Source organism: Rhinoraja longicauda, chromosome 42 (genome assembly GCF_053455715.1).
Source record: "Rhinoraja longicauda isolate Sanriku21f chromosome 42, sRhiLon1.1, whole genome shotgun sequence".
NCBI lineage: Eukaryota > Metazoa > Chordata > Chondrichthyes > Rajiformes > Arhynchobatidae > Rhinoraja > Rhinoraja longicauda.
The window spans coordinates 9,343,724-9,370,419 of NC_135994.1; the positions used below are offsets into that span (position 1 = coordinate 9,343,724).

General features: G+C 48.2%; 1 protein-coding gene across 3 annotated transcripts in view; it reads right to left on the reverse strand.

The window, feature by feature from the left end:
• Nucleotides 1-26,696, reverse strand: part of LOC144612020 (sodium channel protein type 8 subunit alpha-like) — a 255,684-nt gene that overhangs the window by 23,685 nt on the left and 205,303 nt on the right. For all 3 annotated transcript variants that reach the window (XM_078431465.1, XM_078431467.1, XM_078431466.1), the window contains exons 19-22: nt 19,158-19,278; nt 18,224-18,378; nt 13,358-13,531; nt 5,437-5,559 (exon numbers count right to left, since the gene is read on the reverse strand). In XM_078431465.1, the coding sequence (XP_078287591.1) occupies nt 5,437-5,559; nt 13,358-13,531; nt 18,224-18,378; nt 19,158-19,278 (573 nt within the window). The remainder of the gene's footprint in view (nt 1-5,436; nt 5,560-13,357; nt 13,532-18,223; nt 18,379-19,157; nt 19,279-26,696) is intronic.

The following is a 26,696-nucleotide window of genomic DNA, read 5'->3' on the forward strand; positions in this document are numbered from 1 at the left end:
CAAGGGACTGATCAAGGAGTTGCATCCCCAAAGCAGGCAGGTCGACCTTGGCCCTCCCATTCCCACACTGGCATTTCTGTCCTGGGCCTCCTCCATTGTCAGAGTGAGGCCCAGAGCAAATTGGAGGAACAGCATCTCATATTTCACTTGGGCAGCTCACACCCCAGCGGTATGAACATTGACTTCTCTAACATCAAGTAACCCTTGCTTGCCCTCTCCATCTCTCCCCCTACCCTAGTCAACCTACTAGTTCCACTGTTCACATCCCTGTATCCCTTCAGTATCACCTCTTCCCCAGCCAACAATGGACCATTATGGGCTCCACCCTTGGTCATCTGTTGACAGCCCTGATTTGTTCTGGCCTATTCTTCTAGCATCTGCCTTTGGACTGCGTACAGTTTGGATAAGGGTCCTCGCCTGAAACGTCGTCTGTCCATTTCCCTCCACAGATGCCGCCTGACCCGCTGAGTTCCTCTGGCATTTTGTGTTTCGCTCAATATAATGTACTTGGTTTGGAACTTCAGTTCAGTTTAGTTCCGAGATACAGCGCAGAAACAGACCGAGTCCGCGCCGACCAGCGATCCCCGCACACTAACACTATCCTACACACACTAGGGACAATTTACACTTGCACCAAGCCAATTAACCTACAAACCCGTACGTCTTTGGAGTGTGGGAGGAAACCGGAGCGCCCGGAGAAAACCCACGCAGGTCACGGGGAGAACGTGCAAACTCCGTACAGACAGCACCCGTGGTCGGGATGGAACCAGGGTCTCTGATGCTGTGAGGCGGCAACTCTACCGCTGCGCCACCGTGACGCCCACTTGGCTTATTTAGTGCGTTAAAACATGGCTGATTTTACCCAGTCACAAAAACTGCCAATTTGGCCAAAATCCTCGTTGAAACAGTTTTTGACCACCCAGAAACAAGCAGTAAAACAGGAGTCACACACTTCCCAACTGAACAACCTCCCAGAACATTCTGGGAAGAGCATCAGGCTCTACACACTGTGCCAGCCCCCTCCCCCCGACGCCGCTCTGAGAGGCCCATCCCCAGCATCATTGGGAACGGCTGGGGCCAATCATCTGATGTTGGTTTGGCCGCCTGAACCTTGTCAGCTACTCCCGGTAAACCCAGGCATTCCAGCCAGAGGGGAGATGGGGAAGGTGAAGTAGTCAAAGTGGGGCACCTCCCTGCTCGCTGTGTTCCCCTGTCACAGGTTGGAGGAAGACTGAGCCACTGGGACAAACCCCAGACCACCAGCGCCACCGTGCGGTCAAGACTGGGCTGCCGGGAAGAAGCCCTAGACAGCCAGCGCCTCCACTGAGGCTCAGACTGAGTGGCCGGGGCAAGCCTGAGACGCCAGTGCCTCTCCCTGCCCACGGACAACGAGGGACTGCACCCACACACAGAGGCAAAGACTGAGCCGCCAGGATAATCCAGACACTGCCAGTGCCGCCTCCAAGCCCCAGAGACTGAGCCGCCAGGATAAGCCTGAGACCGCCAGCGCCTCCTCTCAAGGCGAGGGTGAACTGCAGGGAGAAGCCTGAGATCACCACGCCTCCTCCTTCAAGAACAGGACTGAGCTGCCGGGACAAGCCCGAGATCACCAGCGCCTCACCACACATGCCCCGTGACGGTGAGGGGCAGCGCCCCAGAAAGAGAGAGAGAGATAGAGATATATATATAGAGAGAGAGAGATAGAGTGATAGAGTCAAACAGCGTGGAAACAGGCCCTTCAGCCCAACTTGCCGATGCCGGCCAACATGTCCCAGCTACCCTAGTCCCACCTGCCCGCGTTTGGCCCATATCCCTCCAAACCTGTCCTATCCATGTGCCTGTCTAACTGTTTCTTAAACGTTGTGATAGTCCCAGCCTCAACTTTCTCCTCTGGCAGCTCGTTCCATACACCCACCACTCTTTGTATTTAAAAAAATTGCCCCTCAGGTTCCTATTAAACCTTTCCCCCCACTCACCTTAAACCTATGTCCTCTGGTTCTCGATTCCCCCACTTGGAGTGAAAGACCCCATCTTGAGGGTCTATTCCTCTCATGATCTTGTACACCCCTCATCCTCCTGCGCCCCATGGAACAGAGTCCCAGCCTGCTCAACCTCTCCCTGTAGCTCAGGCCCCTCGAGTCCTGGCAACATCCTCGTAAATCTTCTCTGCATCCTTTCCAGCTTGGCGACGTCTTTCCGAGGACAGGGTGACCAAAGCTGAGCACAATACTTTAAGTGTGGCCTCGCCAACGTCTTGTACAACTGCAGTATGAACTTCAATGCCCAAAAGTCTGACTCATGAAGGCCAATGTGCCGAAGAGCCACATGGATGCAAGGTGCAAGGGGGTTTCATGAATCATCTGAGTTGGTTAGTGATACCCCATGTTGATGTTTAAGATTCTCACGTGGAGAAAAAAGAGATTGCAGGTTCTGGCATCTGCACCCAATTCTCACGTGCAGAGGGAGACTTGGTTTCCACTGGGGAGATGTATTTTGCAGAGCCTTCATGTAAAAGGCCTCTACGGGTGGAGTCAATGTGCCTGCTTCGCTGTGAGATGAGGAGATAACATATGGGGAGCGTTTGACGGAGGTCTCGGAGAAAACCCACGCGGGTCACGGGGAGAACGTGCAATCTCCCTACAGGCAGCGCCCGTGGTCGGGATGGAACCCGGATCTCTGGCGCTGCAAGCGTTGTAAGGCGGCAACTCTACCGCCGCACCACCGTATCATCCTCTATGCATAGGGGAGCCCCTAGTCCCAATGATGGCCATCAATTGCAAGCTAAAGATTCAGTTTGTGCAAGAGTGCAGTTGCAGCCAGCCATTTCAGTAATTGGAACAAGAACTCATTCATTCATTCCATAAGACCGTAAGACAAAGGAGCAGAATTAGGCCATTCAGCCCATCGATCCTATTTTTCCCTCTCAACCCCATTCTCCTGCCTTCGCCCCATAACTTTTGACCCCTGTACTAATCAAGAATCAGTCAATCTCCGCCTTAACTTGGATTATCCACTGACTTGGCCTCCACAGCCGTCTGGGGCAATGAATTCCACAGATTCACCACCCCCTGGCTAAAGAAATTCCTCCTTGCCTCCGCCCTTGCGTTACAGCACGATGCTACAGGGTTTAATACATCATCTGAGTTAACGTAAAAGATTCTCACGTCGCGCGGGTGACAAGGGGAGTTTTATTTTGCAGACACTTCACATAAAGAGCCCCTGTGCATTGGAGTGAGCTGCATCCGGTGCATTATTGCATGCACCGTCCGTTTAGCAGTCAGACGAGGATGCATGGTTTTAGTTCAGTTTAGTTTGTAGATACAGCGCGGAAACAGGCCCTTCGGCCCACCGAGTCTGCGCCGACCAGCGATCCCCGCACACTAACACTGCCCTACACACACTAGGGACAATTTACACTTATACCAAGCCAATTAACATGCAAACCTGCACGTCTTTGGAGTGTGGGAGGAAACCGGAGCACCCGGAGAAAACCCATGCAGGTCACGGGGAGAAGGTGCAAACTCCGTACAGACAGCACCCGTAGTCAGGATGGAATCCGGGTCTCTGGCGCGGTGAGGCGGCAACTCTACCGCTGCGCCACCGTGTGATAGAGTTATAGAGTCATTGAGTGATACAGCGTGGAAATAGGCCATTCGGCCCAACTTGCCCACACTGGCCAACATGTACCGGCTGCACTAGTCCTGGTGTTGTGTGGTTCAGCTGCGTGTCTGATGCTCGACAGGCGTAAGGCACACTGACGTGCAAATCCGCACCGTCCCACGGCAGGCAACAACTTGTCCTGAGAACAATTGCTGCTGCTGCCACCGACTTTAGATTCAATAAATCTGTGTTCAATGCGCGTGGACAAAGACCGGTGAGAATTGGTCCATGGTCTGGGCTACGGTTTAGGTGAGATTGCCAAGGCCAACAGTCCTATTCAACCACGCTGCATGATCTGGCTTAGCAACCCATGCAAGCGATGCAATGGTGAGCTTATTGTTGTGCAAATTCTTTTCTTGCAAACAGTCCCAGTCAAGGCTGGACTCCACTGGACTGGACTTAGAAACATAGAAAATAGGTGCAGGAGTAGGCCATTCGGCCCTTCAAGCCTGCGCCGCCATTCAATATGATCATGGCTGATCATCCAGCTCAGTAACCTGTACCTGCCTTCTCTCCATACCCCCTGATCCCTTTAGCCACAAGGGCCACATCTAACTCCCTCTTAAATATCTCACTGGACAGTCCAGTAAAGTCCAGTACCTAAGCACAATCCCTGATTAGCACCGGGTGAAGATGTAGTCCACTGAGACCGCCTGCAGGAGGCGCCAGGTTTTGCCGCCATTTTCAAAGTCCAGTTCTCGGTCTCAAGAGAACGCAATATTGGGGGAAAACTGCGACTGTGCATCGCACCCCCATCTCCACCCCCCAAACCCCCCCTCCTCACCCCCTCCCCTCCCCCAACCCACCACAACCACCTTCATGCGTATTTGGAAGCTCTGTGTTGGAAAATTTGACCCAACTCAAAAAGGTATTGCAATTTGTGCGGACTTTGTCAAATCATTTTAGCCAATTATTCAATATGGATTCCACACAATCAACAGCAGTGAGACTTATCCCACGTTACACGAGTTCAGATCATTAAACTGATATGATGGCATCAAACCCGTTCAGTGCAATGCTTGATTAGTGATCACATTTTTGTAAGGTGACACGACAGGGGTACCGTACAGCATGGTGTAAAAGGAGGGAGGAGGTGGGAGGGAAAGCTATCAGACAAGGCCACCAGTCTCCATTAGACTGGATTGAGAACAACCAGGTTCAAGGTGATGAACGCCAAGCATGTACGCATTTCAACGGCCGAGCAATATATTTCTTTGAACACGAATCCAATTGTGATTTAAATTTTGCACGCAAGATAAGACGAAAGTCTGAGGTAAAACTCGTCTCACTTCACGGAATGAATCACGTCTGACATTTGTCCAGCCCCGTCCCAGTTTCCAATTTTCATCGATTGTCCCCCGAACCGTCGTCTGTTTGTTGAACATACACTGCAGGCGTGCATCACTTGCCCCTGGTGATTCTCTGTTCAGGTTGTAGCGGAGAACCCCTTTAAATACTAAAGGAAAGCCAGGCCAAATGAGAACAGCTGATGTACGTTCTAGGAAGGCAGGTAGCCTGGGCCATTCTAATGTGATGAGGCAGCCTAATGCATCTCCTTTGCAGGAGAGGATGCGGGTGGTGGTGGTGGTGGGGGGGGGGGGGGGGGGTGGTGGGGGTGGGGGTGGGGGGGGGGAGGGAAATCACGGGGAGAGGGGATAAATTCAGCAGCTGTGTCATGGTTGATTTCCCCCCCTCCCCAGACTATTGATGGAGTCTCGCATGCTTACACTGTTTTCTCATAATGCATGCAGAAGGTTAGCTGCCACTGCATCTTACCCTCATCCCTTCAAATCGTGACAAGGCTCTTAGAGGTCTCAGAGCTCTTAGTGTCCTAAGAGACTTAATGGCACCTAGTTCGGAGTAGCCCAGGGCATTAGCTACGAGGCTGACTAGGGAGACCTATACAGAAACAGAAAAGCAAAGTTCCCAATACTGTTAGCAAAGGCCCTGTCACTGGTGAAACAGTGAGTGGTCTGTTTGTACGTTTAGCCCCAAGCTCGTTGCGTTGAACTGAAGGCAGCACCCCCTAGTTCCCCTGCCTTAAGTAATATCCTAGTGACCTGAAAGGAAACACTTATGTTGAGAAGAGGCATAAGATAGAACAAAAGGAAGAAAAGTGAAAAAGAAGGACCACAGACACACAGACAACTAACGGGGAACCTGTTGAAGGAAAAAATGCCTGATGGATCATAAAACCTTACCCTTGCCCGACATGTTGTGCGGATCCAATCGAAGTGGGGGGAGAAAAAGCCCAGAAAATTAAGCCACACAAATAAAAGGTACCTATAAAAAAGAATACAGGTAAATCTGTGCTGCATATCAGACTAACCTCTGATATCTTCATATACAGAGGCACTGGAAAGAGGGGAAGGGTGGCAGAAGGAACCAAGCTCAACTTGGAAAAATATTATTCCCAGCCGAGAGTCAACATGGCACACTGTGATGTGTCACGCTTGGTCATATGTTATTCTTACATACAATTAAACATTTCAGTCGCCTGTAAAATGTGCATTTGCAGAGCAATTGGGCTGCCCCGAGAGTGTTGCTTTAGAACTGTACAGTCTCCTGCTTCAAACCGAAGATAGACACAAAAAGCTGGAGTAACTCGGCGGGGCAGGCAGCATCTGTGGAGAGAAGGGTCGAGACCCTTCTTCGGACTCCACCCGAAACGTCACCCATTCCTTCTCTCCAGAGACGCTGCCTGTCCCGCTGAGTTACCCCGGCATTTTGTGTTTGTCTCCCGGTCAATCTTGGGAAGTGTCTCGGATAACGCTGGGCTGCCACGCGTCAGGTTGGCTCGTTGGAGATGCCCTGCCTGAAGATGCGAGCGATACGCTGCCTCCATGCACACAATAGCGTACCAACACCAGGGCTGTTTCCAGCCACACTTCACGTTGGGACGGAAAGGAATGGATCTTTTCGAAACGTATAAGATTATTAAGGGGTTGGACATGTTCGAGGCAGGAAACATGTTCCCAATGTTGGGGGAGTCCAGAACCAGGGGCCACAGTTTAAGAATAAGGGGTAGGCCATTTAGAACAGAGATGAGGAAAAACTTTTTCAGTCAGAGAGTTGTGAATCTGTGCAATTCTCTGCCTCAGAAGGCAGTGGAGGCCAATTCTCTGAATGATTCAAGAGAGAGCTAGATAGAGCTCTTAGGGATAGCGGAGTCAGGGGGAATGGGGAGAAGGCAGGAACAGGGTACTGATTGAGAATGATCAGCCATGATCACATTGAATGGTGGTGGTGGCTCGAAGGGCCGAATGGCCTCCTCCTGCACCTATTGTCTATTGAATACAGATTCAGGTCTGCTTCCAGAGAGGTGTAATAAATAAGCACCTGCAGGCTGGCAGGCCCCAGGGGTTGTGTCAAGCCATCACTGGTGCAACCTGTGGATGCAAATGATCTCACGCCACCACTCTGAAGGGTAGGCCACTGATCCTTTGTGCTGTGACCAAAATTATTGGCGGACTGATTATGTGGTTACAAATACATTGAAATGAAGCGACTTTGTGCTGTACACCTGAGCAGCTTAAACCTGGCTCGAAATTTGATTGTAATTTTCACCAAAATGGATGCTTGATTGTGTTGGGATTGTGTCCATTTTAAACCAGCCCATTGCTCAATACCAATGGCGTGGGATCTAAACGAATCAGGAATTACATGCAGCGAGCATGTGAGGTAACTCTCAGTGTCTCTCCCAGTTCAAGGTGTTTCATTCAATATCGAGCCAGTTCTTCAGCTGCCCGGTCATAAGCAATCGTCTGTTATTTATCAATTTCCCTCCTGGGATCAATAAAGTACTATCGTACCGTGTCGATTCTAGAACAGACGGCCACTTTAGGGAGTATTTTAAACGGGTTTCTTTTCAAAGAGAGGATAATCTGAGCACGAAAGACAGCATTGTAGAGGGAAGACACCCCATGAAGAATTGATTGGAAAAAAACACACATTTGCTTCTTGTATCTTGATCCTTTAGACTCAGCATTTAGAGTTATTAACTGATTCAGAGAACCAGTGGGTTTTTGTGATGGGGTGTGAATACCAGCCCATCCCAAAAAAATGAAGTCATTATCTCATTTCCCAGCCACGTATGTTTAGCAAAGGCTTCTTGGTTGTCCACAAAAAAAAAGCACTGCAAACGACTAAAAGTGTAACGGCTATTTAATAGCGATTTACTGGCAGTGCCTGGACAAATTTATTCCCACAATTATCCCAGGAAAGGGTCACGATTAGTGAGATCAATTGCGCCAAAATCTGTCTTCAGTACTCAGAGGTGTTTTGCAGAAGTAAAAACCATCTTGTACCAATTAGGGTTTCGTTTTTTTGTTGTAGAACTTTTACACAGACACACAATAGACTGAAACAAATTGAAGCCTTCTCTAACGGAAATAAAACAGGAGTTTACACAGCTTTCAGGATTCGCACTAAGCAAACGTTTCTATGGAGGGTGGAGGGGAAGGAAGGAAGGTATTAAAAGATGTCTACACAGAGGTTATAAACATTAGGTTATAGTTCACCTTTAGCAAAGAGGAAATATAAAACATGCTCACATCCACTGTTTACAATGGTTAGTGCACCCAAAGCCAAAAGTAAAGCCAAAAGTGATGATCGTCCAAGATTCTGCAAGGAAAGTCAATGAGATTGTGTAGAACTTGTTAATCAGCATGGACTTATCTGATCAATTTAACGAAGGAAAGTCAAAACCTCGGGCACAATGCCAACACCAGCCATTCCCGCCCATTTTGCCACCATGGGGTCTCATGCCCATCGACGACGGGTTTCAAAACGATCATTGCAAGTATCGTTGCCCTCGAAGTCAATGTCATTAACTTTCAAGAGTGAGCTAGATAGAGCTGTTAAGGATAGCGGAGTCAGGGGGTATGGGGAGAAGGCAGGAACGGGGTACTGATTGTGGATGATCAGCCATGATCACATTGAAGTGGCGGTGCTGGCTCGAAGGGCCGAATGGCCTCCCCCTGCACCTATGGTCTATTGTCTATTATTGTCTATTATTAATGTCACTGGCGCCCATTTACTGGAACACAGGGGAAATGTGCAGGAAGGAACTGCAGGTGCTGGTGTAATCCAAAGATAGACACAAAAAGTTTGGAGTAACTCAGCGGGTCAGGCAGCATCTCTGGAGAGAAGGAATGGGTGACGTTTCATGTCGAGACCCTTCTTCAGACTAGTTAGGGATAAGTGAAAGGAGAGATATAGACGATGATGTGGAGAGATAAAGAACAATGGATGAACGATATGCAAAAAAGTAACGATGATAAAGGAAACAGGCCATTGTTAGATGTTTGCCGGTGAGAACGAGAAGCTGGTGCGACTTGGGTGGGAGAGGGATGGAGAGAGAGGGAATGCCGGGGCTACTTGAAGTTGGAGAGACCAATGTTCATACCGCTGGGCTGTAGGCTGCCCAAGCAAAAGATGAGATGCTGTTCCTCCCATTTACGTTTAGCCTCACTCTGACAATGGAGGAGGCCCTGGACAGGAGGGTCAGTGTGGGAATGGGAATTAAAGTGTTTGGCAACCGGGAGATCAGGTAGGTTCAGCGGACTGAGCGAAGGTGTTCAGTGAAACGATCGCCCAGTCAGTCTGTGTTTGGTCTCGCCGATGTATAAGAGTCCACATCTTGAACAACTGATACAGTAGATGAGGTTGGAGGAGGTGCAAGTGAACCTCTGCCTCACCTGAAAGGACTGTCGTGGTCCCTGGACAGAGTCGAGGGGGGAGGTATAGGGACAGGTGTTGCATCTTCTGCGGTTGCTGGGGAAGGTACCTGGGGAGGGGGTGGTTTGGGTGGGAAGGGAAGAGTTAACCAGGGAGTTGCGCAGGGAACGGTCTCTGCGGAAGGGGTAGAGATGGGAAAATGAGGCCAGTGGTGGGATCCCGTTGGAGGTGGCGGAAATGTCGGTGGATTATGTGTTGTATGCGCGGGCTGATGGGGCTAGGGGGACTATCTCTGTTGCGACTCGGGGAAGGGGGAGCGGGTGATAAAGATAAGACGCCAACACCGGCAAACCGCGTCAGAAGGTCACAAGGTCATAAGTGATAGGAGCAGAATTAGGCCATTCGGCCCATCAGGTCCACTCCACCATTCAATCATGGCTGATCTATCTCTCCCTCTCAACCCCATTCTCCTGCCTTCTCCCCATAACCCCTGACACCCGCACTGATCAAGATGTATGATTTGGGTGTAAACGAGGGCTCGCAGCACTCTGTGCCTCTTTGAGGGAAGAAGTTTGCAATTGTTAACTCCAGTCATACTTTGACGCTAAGCCTAATCTGCATAACGCCAATGGACTTGGGAAAATAACCCGAGGGTGAACTTTGAGCTTTTAAAGTGCCTTTAGGCAAACTACTTTGATGCTATTTGTCACTATCGTAGGCCTCTGCTTGCCCTGTTGTTGAAAGTTAATTTTGACCAGCCCAGGTGCCTCATAAGATTATAACATCATAAGTGATAGGAGCAGAATTAGGCCATTCGGCCCATCAGGTCTACTCCGCCATTCAATCATGGCTGATCTATCTCCCCCTCCTAACCACATTCTCTTGCCTTCTCCCCATAACCCCTGACACCCACACTAATCAAGAATTTATCTATCTCTGTCTGAAATATATCCACTGACTTGGCCTCCACAGCCGTCTGGGGCAATGAATCCCATGGATTCACCGCCCTCTGGCTAAAGAAATTCCTCCTCATCTCCTTCCGAAAAGAACGTCCTTTAATCCTGAGGCTGTGCCCTCTGGTCCTAGACTCTCTGAGTCTGGTTAACCCTGGAGGACGTGCAAGTAATGTCCAAATCTTGAGAATTAAATACAGTCAAAACTGCTGCAATTGTTATACTTTAACAATGAACGCGGATGTCTAATTTATAATCTGGTTTTGCTGCCTGATGTTTCTGTTGCTGCGATGTTTCCTGCACTGAAGTATCTCTGGATACTAACGAGAGACTCTGCCAGCAATCATCCACTCCCACAATCCTTTCAGGTGAGGCAGAGGTTCACTTGCACCTCCTCCAACCTCATCTACTGTTCCAGGTGTGGGCTCCTATATATCGGCGAGACCAAGTGCAGGCTCGGCGATCGTTTCGCTGAACTCCTCCGCTCGGTCCGCCTGAACCTACCTGATCTCCCGGTTGCTAAACACCTGAAGTCCCCCTCCCAGTCCCAATCTGACCTTTCTGTCCTGGGCCTCCTCCATTGTCAGAGTGAGGCCCAGCACAAAATGGAGGAACAGCTCCTCATATTTCGCTTGGGCAGCTCACACCCCAGCGGTATGAACATTGACTTCTCTAACTTTAAGTAACCCTTTGCTTTCCCTCTCTCTCCATCCCTCCCCCTTCCCAGTTCTCCCACCAGTCTGACTGTCTCCGACTACATTTTATCTCTGTTTGTTTTGTGGTCACCTTCTCCCAGTTGACAGTGATCTATTCCTTGATCTCCATTCCCTTTGTCCTATGTTCACACCTTACCCTTTCTTACCTCTGTGACTCCCTCACCCCTGACGCTCAGACTGAAGAACGGTCTCGACCCGAAACGTCACCCATTCCTTCTCTCCAGAGATAATATATTCCTTTATTCGTCCCACACCGGGGAAATTTACAGTGTTACAGCAGCAAAGTGGATAGCAAGAGATCGTTCATTCAAGAGATGCTGCCTGTCCCGCTGAGTTACTGAGTTACTCCAGCTTTTTGTGTCTATGTTCGGTGTAACCAGCATCTGTGGTAGAAGTGGCTGCAGATTCTACCCCTATCCCAGATTCTACCCCTGTCCCAGATTCTACCCCTGTCCCAGATTCTACCCCTGTCCCAGATTCTACCCCTGTCCCAGATTCTACCCCTGTCCCAGATTCTACCCCTGTCCCAGATTCTACCCCTGTCCCAGATTCTACCCCTGTCCCAGATTCTACCCCTGCCCCAGATTTGTCCCAGTCTCCAAACTCCAAATCCTACCGCTTCTTAGGAATTAACATTCTGTGCCAATTGCGGATGTCAGGGGTTATGGGGCAGGAGAATGGGGTTGGGAGGTGGAGATGGATCAGCCACGATTGAATGGTGGAGTAGACTTGATGGGCCGAATGGCCTAATTCTGCTCCTGTCACCTATGACCTTGTGACCTTATTAAGTTGAGTATCAGACAGTGAGTGTGTGGGTGGCGTTTTCAATGTGACTGATGTTTTGTTTTTAACGTTGACACAGGCATATTTTAATTTGGATAGAAGTTGTCGGGACATTGTGCATTATTCAAAGACTTGTCACCCTTTGAATTGAACCAGCATTTTCAATAGCAAATCTGGTGGTGGAACTCCAGTTTTCTGGTGTTAACCACTTCAGTGGTAATAGGTTGACACAGTGAAAGCTTGGCTTCGGAACTTGTAGCAACGGTATTTGCAATTTCAAAGCTTAATTTTAAGAAAATGTCCTTTAACAGTTATCCCATGGTTCAAAGTACCTGTCAGAACCTTAACATTGACTGCAACTACTGAAGGAAGGCATTCCTCTTACGTGTGCACAGACCACTTCTGGTCCACTGAAATTTGCCATTTAAGTCATGGTTAAATATTTCAATTTACACTTCACTTTTTTTTCCCCAAATCAACATCGCATTTCTCGAACAACCATCCAATTTTGAGATGACCGCCCGATGGTTTTGGATAAGCTCAACGTATCAAGAACAGAGCCATGATGAAAAGAAAGACATGCCACAATTGTTAGCAGGTTAGCGCATGGACATCCTTCGAACAGAGGGAGCTAAATCGATAGGCAGCGTGGGCCTTTGGTGACAGAATCAAAACTCAACATGATTACATTCGTAATTAAGCACACTTTCTGTGAACAAACATTCAAAGGCTTTGATGAGAGAAAACTGATGAAAAGATCGTTAGTTGACATTGTGAACCCTAATTTTTCCTCGACCCAATAAAATGCACAGTGGTACTTTTACACACATCAAACAATTGACCTCAGTTTCAGTAAAATGACAAGTCAAAGTATCGCGTCCTCATGTTATATTCATCGTTAATATCTTTCAGTCACGAGATTGTTCTTATAAGTTATTTTAACCTTTTAAAAAGACTTGAATTGAGAATATGTTTGACACAAAGACAAAAAGGCAAAATTATATTATGGTGATCAAGCCTTCATAAGTCGGTCATGGGACAAAATGGCCTTTCTTCAGCCCAGAAGATCACGCAAAGAGAATATAAATGGAACATTGATTCAGACATTCTTTTTACAAATTATTCACAACAAAACCCCTTTGTTAAGATTTATAAAATCTCTGCACAAATATCATCGGCAATCAAATGAATCCCCCATGAACATAGCTTGCCCCCATAACCACATTAAATTAATTCTAAAACCTTATACTGCCTCACCATATATTTTGCTGATTGGTGCTGTGGCTCACTGCTGCTTTAATGCGTTCTATGAGATTAAACATATTATTCATGATCGGAGCAGGATTAGGCCATTCGGCCCATCAGGTCTACTCCGCCATTCAATCATGGCTGATCTATCTCTCCCTCCCAACCCCATTCTCCTGTCTTCTCCCTGTGACCCCTGACCCCCGCACTAACCAATGAAACAAATCGGCCCTTCGCCATCTGACATTCTACAGGCCCACATTTCACCAATTTGATCTGCAAATCCCTCCAATTCTAAAGAGCAGAAGGACTGATACATACATCCACAATGAGGAAGTCTAGCCAGCACCAGGCATTGGTGAAATACTTTTGAAATCCGTAGGCCACCCACTTCAACAACATCTCAATAATGAAGATATAGGTGAAGATCTTGTCGGCAAACTCCAGGATGGTCCGAATGGTCTTCCGCTGTTCAATGTAAATATCTTCAAAAGCCTAAAAACACAATTAGTTCAGTTTAGTTTAGAGATACAGCGCGGAAACAGGCCCTTCGGCCCACCGAGTCCGCGCCGACCAGCGATCCCCGCACACTGACACTATCCTACACACACTAACACACGCATCTGGGACAATTTTTTACACATGCCAAACCAATTAACCTACAAACCTGCATGTCTTTGGAGCGTGGGAGGAAACTGGAGATCTCGGAGAAAACCCACGCAGGTCACGGGGAGAACGTACAAACTTTGTACAGACAGCACCCGTAGTCAGGATGGAACCCGGATCTCTGGCGCTGCAAGCGCTGTAAGGCAGCAACTCTACTGCTGCGCCACCCCAATTTTTCAAACAATATATTGTTCACCTTTTTAAAAATTAATTCCTTTTAAAAGCACAAGTACCAAAAGTGTGGCATCACAAATTTTGCTCATTTCCATACTCAGACACAGAGTGTTGCAGTAATTCAGTGGGTCAGGCAGCATCTCTGGAGAACATGGATAGGTGACGTTTCACAGAGTGCTGGAGTAACTCAGCGGGTCAGGCAGCATCTGTGGAGAACACGGATAGGTGACGTTTCACAGAGTGCTGGAGTAACTCAGCGGGTCAGGCAGGATCTCTGGAGAACATGGATAGGTGACGTTTCACAGAGTGCTGGAGTAACTCAGCGGGTCAGGCCACATCTGTGGAGAACGTGGATAGGTGACGTTTCACAGAGTGCTGGAGTAACTCAGCGGGTCAGGCAGCATCTGTGGAGAACATGGATAGGTGACGTTTCACAGAGTGCTGGAGTAACTCAGCGGGTCAGGCAGCAGGATCAAAGATCAAAGACCAGAAGATGCTGCCTGTCTTGCTGAGTTAGTCCAGCTCTTTGTGTTACTGGAGCTGCCTGTGAGAGTGTGTGGGAAAAGGCAATGCCATCTTCTCCCAGCGGGCCATCTGGTGGGCATCACCCTGGCTGTAGCCCTAAGCTTAGCTCGAGGAGACTACAGCAAAATCAGAGCAGACAGACCCGTGACCAAATCTAAAACCCACCCAGTTTGTGTTAGTCAAATACCTATTATTGTGTGTCTTTCAATTGAGCCAAGGAATACAGAAGTTTGAAAACACACACCTGCAGATTCATAAAGTCATAAGGTCATAAGTGATAGGAGCAGAATTAGGCCATTCGGCCCATCAAGTCTACTCCGCCATTCAATCATGGCTGATCTATCTCTCCCTCCTAACCCCATTTTCCTGCCTTCTCCCCTTAACCCCTGACACCCGTACTAATCAAGAATCCATCTATCTCTGCCTTAAATATATCCACTGACTTGGCCTCCACAGCCGTCTGTGGCAAAGAATTCCACAGATTCACCACCCTTTGGCTAAAGAAACTCCACCTCATCTCCCTATTAAAGGAACGTCCTTTAATTATGAAGATATGACCTCTAGTCCTGGACTCTCCCACTCATGGAGGCCTCCTCTCCACATCCTCTCTGTCCAGGCCCTCAAACTAATCAAACAGATTCAGGGACAGTTTCTTCCTGGCTGTTATCAGGCAACTGAACCGTCCTCTCACCAACTAGAGAGCGGTCCTGACCTCCCATCTACCTCATTGGAGACCCTCGGACTATCTTTAATCGGACTTTACCTCGCACTAAACGCCATTCCCTTTATCCTGTATCTGCACACTGTGGACGGCTCGATTGTAATCATGTGTAGTCTTTTCTTTGACTGGAAAGCAAGCAATCATGGGCTTTCCACTGTACGTGACAATTACAAACTAAACCAAAGCAAGGAGGTCAAGTTTGACTTTGTATTTGAGGTGGGGGGGAAAAAATCATCAATTTTTACCCCGGACACGTTAGTGGTACATGCAGTGTTGAGTAACGTGGAGACACGGTGGCAGAGTTGCTGCCTCATGGGTTTAAGCCTCTGTATGCCCCTGGACCAGATGCTTTGATAAGATATTGAAGGACCTGCATTGCAGAAATGCATGACAGACACAAGATGCTGGAGTACAGGGCATTCAGAAAGTATTCAGACCCCTTCACTTTTTCCACATTTTGTCACATTACAGCCTTATTTTAAAATGGATTAAATTCATTTTTTTAATCATCAATCTACACACAATACCCCATAATAAAACAGCAAAAACAGGGGTTTAGAAATTTTTGCAAAGTAATTAAAAAGAAATAACTGAAATATCACATTTACACAAGTATTCAGACCCTTTACTCAGTACTTTGTTGAGGCACCTTTGGCAGCGATTACAGCCTCAAGTCTTCTTGGGTATGACGCTACAAGCTTGGCACACCTGTATTTGGGTAATTCCTCCCATCCTTCTCTGCAGATCCTCTCAAGCTCTGTCAGGTTGGATGGGGAGCGTCGATGCACAGCTATTTGCAGGTCCCTCCAGAGATGTTCGATCGGGTTCAAGTCCGGGCTCTGGCTGGGCCACTCAAGGACATTCACAGACTTGTCACGAAGCCACTCCTGCGTTGCCTTGGCTGTGTGCTTAGGGTCGTTGTCCCGTTGGAAGGTGAACCTCCGCCCCAGTCTGAGGTCCAGAACGCTCTGCAGCAGGTTTTCATCAAGGATCTCTCTGTACTTTGCTCCGTTCATCTTTCCCTCGATCCTGACTAGTCTCCCAGTTCCTGCCGCTAAAAAACATCCCCACAGCATGATGCTGCCACCACCATGCTTCACCGTAGGTATGGTATTGGCCAGGTGATGAGCAGTGACGCTTGGCATTCAGGCCAAAGAGTTCAATCTTGGTTTCATCAGACCAGAGAATCTTGATTCTCATGGTCTGAGGGTCCTTTAGGCGCCTTTTGGCAAACTCCAAGCGGGCTATCATGTGCCTTTTACTGAGGAGTGGCTTCCATCTGGCCATTCTACCATAAAGGCCTGATTGGTGGAGTGCTGCAGATAAATGTTATTTTCTAGGTTCAGATTTCCAGCTTCTGTAATTGTTTTGATTTTCATGGAAATTGTGGGATTTTATTCTGAGTTAAGGATGATATCACCGAGATCCAGGTCATGAATGAGAAATAGGCAGGCTCCAATAGAGACTCTTGACAGAGCAGAGATAAAGGAGCAGGAATTGGAAACGCAGCCATTCCAGAAAATGAGCTGCCTACTGAATGAGTCGGGTAAAGGCAACCCACCTAACTTGCGAAAGCAGATGAAACATTGAAGGATAATGACACAAGCAATGGTGTCTGTTGTTGCAGACATGAAGGGAAAGGACAAGGAGAAATTGATGACCATGGCAACAATCACAAGGGATGTTACACAAGCCACAATTTGGGAGGCAGCATGACAAATGAGGATGGAAGGCAGAGAAACATGAGACAGGGTGTTTGCTGATTGAGGGGAAGAGTCATTACAGTGGGAGTAAATGGGAGGAGAGAGCAACAGAGGGAAGTCAACCATTCACAATATTCTTAAGGGGACCAGGAAGTCACCTGGGTAACATTCCTCGCAATTATAATTTAAAAACTGAGTACAGCTATAAAAGAAATGCACAACAGAATGATTAGGGAACAGAACAGTGAGAAATCAAGATTTGTGAAAGAATGTGGAGTTGTTTTTGTTTATTGTGTTTTGTTCTCTGTTGGGTAAAATCTCACACCAGAAATGTAGGTTAATTGGCTGGGTAAATGTAAAAATTGTCCCTGGTGGGTGTAGGATAGTGTTAATGTGCGGGGATCGCTGGGCGGCGCGGACTTGGTGGGCCGAAAAGGCCTGTTTCCGCGCTGTATATATATGATATGATATGATATGATAGTTGTCCTTCTGGAAGGTTCTCCCATCTTCACAGAGGAACTCTGGAGCTCTGTCAGAGTGACCATCAGGTTCTTGGTCATCTCCCTGACCAAGGCCCTTCTCCCCCGATTGCTCAGTTTGGCCGGGCTGCCAGCTCTATGAAGAGTCTTGGTGGTTCCAAAGTTCTTCCATTTAAGAATGACGGAGGCCACTGTGCTATTCGGGACCTGCAATGCTGCAGAAATTGTTTTATACCCTTCCCCAGATCTGTGTCTCGACACAATCCTGTCTCGGAGATCTACGGACAATTCCTTCGTCTGCATGGCTTGGTTTTTGCTCTGACATGCACTGTCAACTGTGGGACCTTATATAGACAGGTGTGTGCCTTTCCAAATCATGTCCAATCAATTTAATTTACCACTGGTGGACTCCAATCAAGTTGTAGAAACATCTCAAGGATAATCAATGGAAACTGGATGAACATATGCTTAATTTTGAGTGTCGTAGTAAAGGGTCTGAATACTTATGTAAATATGATATTTGAATTATTTCTTTTCAATTACTTTGCAAAAATTTAAACACCTGTTTTCGCTTCTTCATTCTGGGGGTATTGTGTGTAGATTGATGATTAAAAAAAAGAATTTAGTCCAGTTTAAAATAAGGCTGTAACGTAACAAAATGCAGAAAAAGTGAAGGGGTCTGAATACTTTCTGAATGCACTGTAACTCAGCGGGACAGGCAGCATCTCTGGAGATGGAGAAGGAGATGGTCGATGTTTCGGGTCGAGACCCTTCCTCAGACGGCATCGTGCACGTGGTGGTGGTGGTGGAGAGGAAACAAAGATGGGGTTCAGCCCGAGAACGTCACGTTCAGCCCGGGAACGTCACGTTCTACCGCTCCAACGGGAAATGAGGCTTCGGTTCAGCAGAACTCACTCACCAGCGCTCCGCTACTGAGCAGAATCATGAAAACGATGAAGGTCTCGAACCAGTTGTGCTCCACTATCAAAAAGCAGCTCTTTCGTAGCGTCCACCACGGTTTGCCCCAGCCTTCTTCAATGCTGACCTGACAGCATTCAAACCGTGCCACGCAACCTGGAGAGAGTACAAAGCAGAGACGCCTTTCAGAGCACTGGGCAAAGTTATTTACCAACTCATTGGTGGACAGCCACCAAGAAAACGTTCATATTAAGACACAAAATGCTGGGATATCTCAGCGTGTCAGGCAGCATCTCTGGAGAGAAGGAATAGGTGACGTTTCAGGTCGAGACCCTTCATCAGACCCGAAACATCACCCATCTCCAGAGATGCTGTCTGACCCGCTTTGTAACTCCAGCCTTTTGTGTCTATCTTCGGTTCAAACCAGCATCTGCAGTTCCTTCCTACACTTGAAATATCTACAATTGAATATAGAAACATGGAAAATAGGTGCAGGAGGAGGCCATTCGGCCCTTAGAGCCAGCACCGCCATTCAATATGATCATGGCTGATCGTTCAGACTCAGTACCCCGTTCCTGCTTTCTCCCCATGTCCCTTGATTCTGTTAGCTCTTAGAGCTAAATCTAACTCTCTCTCGCAAACATCCAGTGAATTGGCCTCCACTGCCTTCTGTGGCAGAGAATTCCACAGATTCACAACTCTCTGGGTGGAAAGGTTTTTCCTCATCTCAGTCCAAAATGGCCGACCCCTTATTCTTAAACTGTGACCCCTGGATCTGGACTCCCCCAACATCGGGAACATGTTTGTGTATGTGTATTAAGGACGTGAGGGAGGATGAACTAGGCTGCCCTGCATACAGATTGCAAACTCCATTCCTCCCAGCAGTTGCAGTGATGCTCTCGATGGTTTAGCAAGGTTGATCATTCTGTGCGTACCATCAGTGAAGCAGGCTTCAGGGTCTAGGTACTCTTCAGGCTGTTCCACTGGTGGTCCTTCGTCCCCTTCAGGCTTTATGTCGATGGTACTTCCTTCCGATGAGCTCGTGTCGTCCAGCTTCTGCAAGTTCAAGAAACAAACAAATCAACGGCTATTTCAGAAGGACAATAGACAATAGGTGCAGGAGGAGGCCATTCGGCCCTTCGAGCCAGCACCGCCATTCACCGTGATCATGGCTGATCATTCACAATGATCATGTCCAATTCACCGCCATTCATCGTGATCATGGCTGATCATTCACAATGATCATGTCCCTGCCCTCTCCCCCTGACTCCGCTATCATTAAGAGCTCTATCTAACTCTCTCTTGAAAGCATCCAGTGAATTGGCCTCCACTGCCTTCTGAGGCAGTGAATTCCAGATTTACAACTCTCTGACTGAAAAAGTTTTTCCTCATCTCCGTTCTAAATGGCCTACCCCTTATTCTTAAACTGTGGCCCCTGGTTCGGGAACAGATGCTGCCACAGATACTGTTGGTCAGCCGAAGTGTCCCGACCTGAAACATCGCCTATCCATGTTCTCCAGGGATGTTGCCAGACTGACGGAGTTACTGCAGCATTTTTTGCTGTACCATTTTGTAGCGGTCATCAACTTAGTTTAGTTTAAGTTTAGAGATACAGCGAGGAAACAGGCCCTTCGGCCCACCGAGTCCGCGCCGACCATCGATCCCCGCACTCTAACACTAACCTACACACACGAGGGCCAATTTAGATTCATACCAAGCCAATTAGCCTACAAACCTGCACGTCTTTGGAGTGTGGGAGGAAACCGGAGCACCCGGAGGAAACCCACGCAGGTCACGGGGAGAACGTACAAACTCCGTACAGACAGCACCCGCAGTCAGGATGGAACCCGGGTCTCTGTCGCTGTGAGGCTGCGCCACCGTGCCACTCTTTCAACTGTTGCAGATGAAATGATTATGCTGGAAAGTGGTGCAGAAAAGATATACGAGGATGTTGCCAGGACTAGAGGGTGTGAGCTACAGGGAGAGGTTGAGCAGGCTGGGACTCTACTCCTTGGAGCGCAGGAGGATGAGGGGTAATCTTATAGAGGTGTATAAAATCATGAAGGGAATAGATAGGGCAAATGCATAGGGTCTTTTACACAGGGTAGGGGGAATCAAGAACCTGAGGACAAAGGTTTAGGGTGAGAGGAGAAAGATTTAATAGGAACCTGAGGGGTATCTTTTTCATTCAGAGGGTGGTGGGTGTATGGAACGAGCTGCCAGAGGAGGTAGTTGGGGCAGGTCCTATAACAAGACACTCAGACAGATTCATAGATAAGACATTTTTTGAGAGATATGGGGCAAACGCGGGCAAATGATACCAGCTTAGACAATAGACAATAGACAATAAACAATAGGCGCACCACCATTCAATGTAATCATGGCTAATCATTCTCAATCAGTACCCCATTCCTGCCTTCTCCCCATACCCCCTGACTCCGCTATCCTTAAGAGCTCTATCTAGCTCTCTCTTGAATGCATTCAGAGAATTGGCCTCCACTGCCTTCTGAGGCAGAGAATTCCACAGATTTACAACTCTCTGACTGAAAAAGTTATTCCTCATCGAAGCTTAGATGGGGCATCTTGGTTGGCAAGGATGAGTTGGGCCGAAGGGCCTGTTTCCGTGCTATAAGACTGCATTAAGAGGAAATGCTGATGAAACAGTGTACAGAGTGGCAGGCTGGGATAGTTTATTCAGAAAAGGCCGGCATTACATGGGAACTTAGAGCACGGGGGCAATCTAAGGCTAGTTTAAGGAAGTTGAAATCACAGAGGCTCAATGTTTAAAATATAAGTGTGAACTCTTAACCATGCAACTGTTGTGCTTTGATCTCCAATAAATTATCATTACAGCCCCACCACTGTTTTCCAGCATCCTTGGTTCCAGAGGCTTTCCGGATTATCCGTGTTGCCAACAGAGGTCGCGGCCTCTGAGAGGAGGTAAATGATACCGGAATGTTCCGCCTAGGCCGCCGAGGGGCCGAGATACCGGCCTGCAAAGTCGGCCGTGGAGGTCGGCTATGGGACCGGATCTGCTGACTCTGGCTGGGCCGGAGTTCCAGAGCCCCGGCCTCAGCGGGCAGATTCCACCCGCCGATCGATCGGCCGCGGAAGTCCCGATGAGGCCGAGATCGGCCGCCTCACCCGGCCTGGGAGCCACGTTTTCCGGAGGGATTTCAAGTGCGCTCGTGGAATTGTATCCGGATTAAAGGAGGTACCGGACCAGCAGATGACTCTATAAAGGGCCTGTTTCCACACTGTATCAGAGTAATACAGTGTGGAAACAGGCCCTTCATAGAGTCACAGAGTGATACAGTGTGGAAACAGGCCCTTCATAGAGTCACAGAGTGATACAGTGTGGAAACAGGCCCTTCATAGAGTCACGGAGTGATACAGTGTGGAAACAGGCCCTTCATAGAGTCACAGAGTGATACAGTGTGGAAACAGGCCCTTCATAGAGTCACAGAGTGATACAGTGTGGAAACAGGCCCTTCATAGAGTCACAGAGTGATACTGTGTGGAAACAGGCCCTTCATAGAGTCACAGAGTGATACAGTGTGGAAACAGGCCCTTCATAGAGTCACAGAGTGATACAGTGTGGAAACAGGCCCTTCATAGAGTCACAGAGTGATACAGTGTGGAAACAGGCCCTTCATAGAGTCACAGAGTGATACAGTGTGGAAACAGGCCCTTCATAGAGTCACAGAGTGATACAGTGTGGAAACAGGCCCTTCATAGAGTCACAGAGTGATACAGTGTGGAAACAGGCCCTTCATAGAGTCACAGAGTGATACAGTGTGGAAACAGGCCCTTCATAGAGTCACAGAGTGATACAGTGTGGAAACAGGCCCTTCATAGAGTCACAGAGTGATACAGTGTGGAAACAGGCCCTTCATAGAGTCACAGAGTGATACAGTGTGGAAACAGGCCCTTCATAGAGTCACAGAGTGATACAGTGTGGAAACAGGCCCTTCATAGAGTCACAGAGTGATACAGTGTGGAAACAGGCCCTTCATAGAGTCACAGAGTGATACAGTGTGGAAACAGGCCCTTCATAGAGTCACAGAGTGATACAGTGTGGAAACAGGCCCTTCATAGAGTCACAGAGTGATACAGTGTGGAAACAGACCCTTCATAGAGTCACAGAGTGATACAGTGTGGAAACAGGCCCTTCATAGAGTCACAGAGTGATACAGTGTGGAAACAGGCCCTTCATAGAGTCACAAAGTGATACAGTGCGGAAACAGGCCCTTCATAGAGTCACAGAGTGATACAGTGTGGAAACAGGCCCTTCATAGAGTCACAGAGTGATACAGTGCGGAAACAGGCCCTTCATAGAGTCACAGAGTGATACAGTGTGGAAACAGGCCCTTCATAGAGTCACAGAGTGATACAGTGTGGAAACAGGCCCTTCGGCCCAACTTGCCCACACTGGCCAACATGCCCCATCTACACTAGTCCCACCTGCCTGCGTTTGGCCCATATCCCTCCAAACCTGTCCTATCCATGTACCTGTCCAACTGTTTCTTAAACGTTGGGATAGTCCCAGCCTCAACTACCTCCTCTGGCATTGCCGTATATTTGAAGTGACAATGTAGGTTTGAGGCACAACTTGGCCATCAGATCACCGACTCGTTTCCCTTTCCCCTGACTCTTCTGAGAATGAAGATGAGGAGGAATTTCTTCAGTCAGAGGGTGGTGAATGATCCCAGGGATGATTGGGTTAATGAATGATGAGCGTTCCACTGCCCTGTACTTGCTGGAGTTGAGAAGGATGAGGGGGGATCTTATTGAAGCATACCGAACAGTGACAATTCACAATTTTACCAAGCCAATTAACTTACAAACCTGTACGTCTTTGGAGAGTGGGAGGAAACCAGAGATCCCGGAAAAAACCCACGCGGTCACGGGGAGAACGTACAAACTCCGTACAGGCAGCGCCCGTAGTCGGGATGGAATCCGGGTCTCTGGCGCTGTGAGGCAGCAACTCTACTGCTGCGCCACCGTGCCCCATAGTGAAAGGCCTGGATAGAGTGGATGTGGAGAGGATGTTTCCACTAGTGGGAGAGTCTAGGACCAGAGGGCACAGCCTCAGAATTAAAGGAGGAAGCTTTAAAATGGAGATGAGGAGGAATTTCTTCAGTCAGAGGGCGGTGAATCTGTGGAATTCATTGCCACAGATGGCTAAGGAGGCCAAGTCATTTGGGTTTTATTTTAAAAGGGAGATTGATAAGTTCTTGATTAGTACGGGTGTCAAAGGTTACGGGGAGAAGGCAGGAGAATGGGATTGAGAGGGAATTTGGGTAGGATTGGGAAGAATCCTACCCACAATTTCACTGTACCTCAATTGGTACATGTGACAATAAACAGACCTTGAAACCTTGAAGTCAGTAAGTCAGGTGGATATGTAGGAAGGAACTGGTTTAAAGCAAAGATAGACACAAAATGCTGGAGTAACTCAGGCAGCATCTCTGGAGAGAAGGAATGGGTGATGTTTCCGGTCGAGACCCTTCTTCACACTGGGTGAGGTCAGGTACATTGATAGGTAAGGTTTAGAGGGATGTGGGCCAAACGTGAATAAATGGGACTAGCTTCACTGCAGAATCTTGGTCGGCATGGACCAAAAGCGAGAATGGCGCCGTTTCAGGTCGGGACCTTTCTCCAGACTGGAAAATATTCCCTTTGCCAGGAACAGCCTTGAGAAGCCGCCAAGATGTGGGGTTGAGAGGGAAAGATAGATCAGCCGTGACTGAATGGCAGAGTGGACTCGATGGGCTGAATGGCCTGAATGGGCTGAATGGCCCACTTCCATTCCTGTGACTTATGATCTTTCACCCGTGGCTTTGTTTAATTCTGCTCCTCTGACCTATGATCTGATGAAGGGCAGTGGCCACCAGGATTCAGCACAATTCCCGTTAATTTAGGGAACCTAGTCGCACCCCAACACCCAAGCCAACCCCAACCCTGAGCCCTGATTCCCCCAACACCCAGATCTCGATACCCCCCTCCATCAGCCTCCCAAACGTCCCGGTGTCTTGACTCCCCCTCACCCCGCACTGAACCTCCTCCCACACCGGTTAGCAAAAGCAAAGCCCTTCTCAAGAGCAATTAAGGACGGATAATAAATGATGCCATGAACAGCAACACTCACACCACACTCCCAGGATGCATCACAGCACGGTTTGGGAACAGCTCCATCCAAGAACACAAGCAATCGCAGAGAGTTGTGGACGCAGCCCAGACAATCACACAAACCAACCTCCCTTCCACTGACTCCATCTACACCTCACGCTGCCTCGGCAAGGCCAGCAGCCCAGACCATCACACAAACCAACCTCCCTTCCATCGACTCCATCCACACCTCACGCTGTCTCGGCAAGGCCAGCAGCCCAGACCATCACACAAACCAACCTCCCATCCATCGACTCCATCTACACCTCACGCTGCCTCGGCAAGGCCAGCAGCCCACACCATCACACAAACCAACCTCCCTTCCATCGACTCCATCTACACCTCACGCTGACTCGGCAAGGCCAGCAGCCCAGACCATCACACAAACCAACCTCCCTTCCATTGACTCCATCTACACCTCACGCTGCCTCGGCAAGGCCAGCAGCATAATCAAGGACCAGTCTCACCCCGGCCACTCCCTCTTCTCCCCTCTCCCATCGGGCAAGAGGTACAGAAGTGTGAAAACGCACACCTCCAGATTCAGGGTCAGTTTCTTCCCAGCTGTTATCAGGCAACATGTTTCCTGCCTCTAGCGTGTACAATCCCTTAATAATCTTATATGTTTCAATAAGATCCCCTCTCTTCCTTCTAAATTCCAGTGTATACAAGCCCAGTCGCTCCAGTCTTTCAACATACGACAGTCCCGCCATTCCGGGAATTAACCTAGTAAACCTACGCTGCAAGCCCTCAATAGCAAGAATATCCTTCCTCAAATTTGGAGACCAAAACTGCACACAGTACTCCAGGTGTGGTCTCACTAGGGCGCTATACAACTGCAGAAGGACCTATTTGCTCAACTCCTCTTGTCAGAAAGGCCAACATTCCATTGGCTTTCTTCACTGCCTGCTCTACCTGCATGCTTCCTTTCAGTGACTGATGCACCAGGACACCCAGATCTCGTTGAACTTCCCCATTTCCTAACTTGACACCATTCAGATAATAATCTGCCTTCCTGTTCTTACCACCAAAGTGGATAACCTCACATTTATCCACATTAAACTGCATCTGCCATGCATCCGCCCACTCACACAACCTGTCCAAGTCACCCTGCAACCTCATAGCATCTTCCTCACAGTTCATACTACCACCCAGCTTTGTATCATCTGCAAATTTGCTAATGTTACTTTTAATCCCTTCATCCAAGTCATTAATGTATATTGTAAATAGCTGCGGTCCCAGCACCGAGCCTTGCGGTACCCCACTAGTCACTGCCTGCCATTCTGAAAGGGACCCGTTAATCCCTGCTCTTTGTTTCCTGTCTGCCAACCAATTTTCTATCCATGTCAGTACCCTACCCCCAATACCATGTGCTCTAATTTTGCCCACTAATCTCCTCTGTAGGACCTTATCAAAGGCTTTCTGAAAGTCCAGGTACACCACATCCACCGGCTCTCCCTTGTCCATTCTCCTAGTTACATCCTCAAAAAATTCCAGAAGATTAGTCAAGCATGATTTCCCCTTTGAAAATCCATGCTGACTCAGAACGATCCTGTTACTACTATCCAAATGCTTCGCAATTTCGTCTTTTATAATTGACTCCAGCATCTTCCCCACCACTGATGTCAGACTAACTGGTCTATAATTTCCCGTTTTCTCTCTCCCTCCTTTCTTAAAAAGTGGGATAACATTAGTTACCCTCCAATCCACAGGAACTGATCCTGGATCTATACAACATTGGAAAATGATCACCAATGCGTCCACAATTTCTAGCGCCACCTCCATAAGTACTCTGGGATGCAGACCATCAGGCCCTGGGGATTTATCAGCCTTCAGTCCCATCAGTCTACCCAACACCATTTCCTACCTAATGTGGATTTCCTTCAGTTCCTCCGTCACCCTAGGACCTCTGGCCACTAGAACATCTGGGAGATTGTTTGTATCTTTCTTAGTGAAGACAGATCCAAAGTACCTGTTCAACTCGTCTGCCATTTACTTGTTCCCCGTAATAAATTCACCTGCTTCTGTCTTCAAGGGACCCATATTTGTCTTAACTATTTTTTTCCTCTTCACATACCTAAAGAACCTTTTACTATCCTCCTTTATATTATTGGCTAGCTTACCCTCGTACCTCATCTTTTCTCCCCGTATTGCCTTTTTAGTTATCTTCTGTTGCTCTTTAAAAGAGTCCAAATCCTCTAGCTTCCCACTCATCTTTGCTATGTTATACTTCTTCTCCTTTATTTTTATACTGTCCTTGACTTCCCTTGTCAGCCCCGGTTGCCTCTTACTCCCCTGAGAATCTT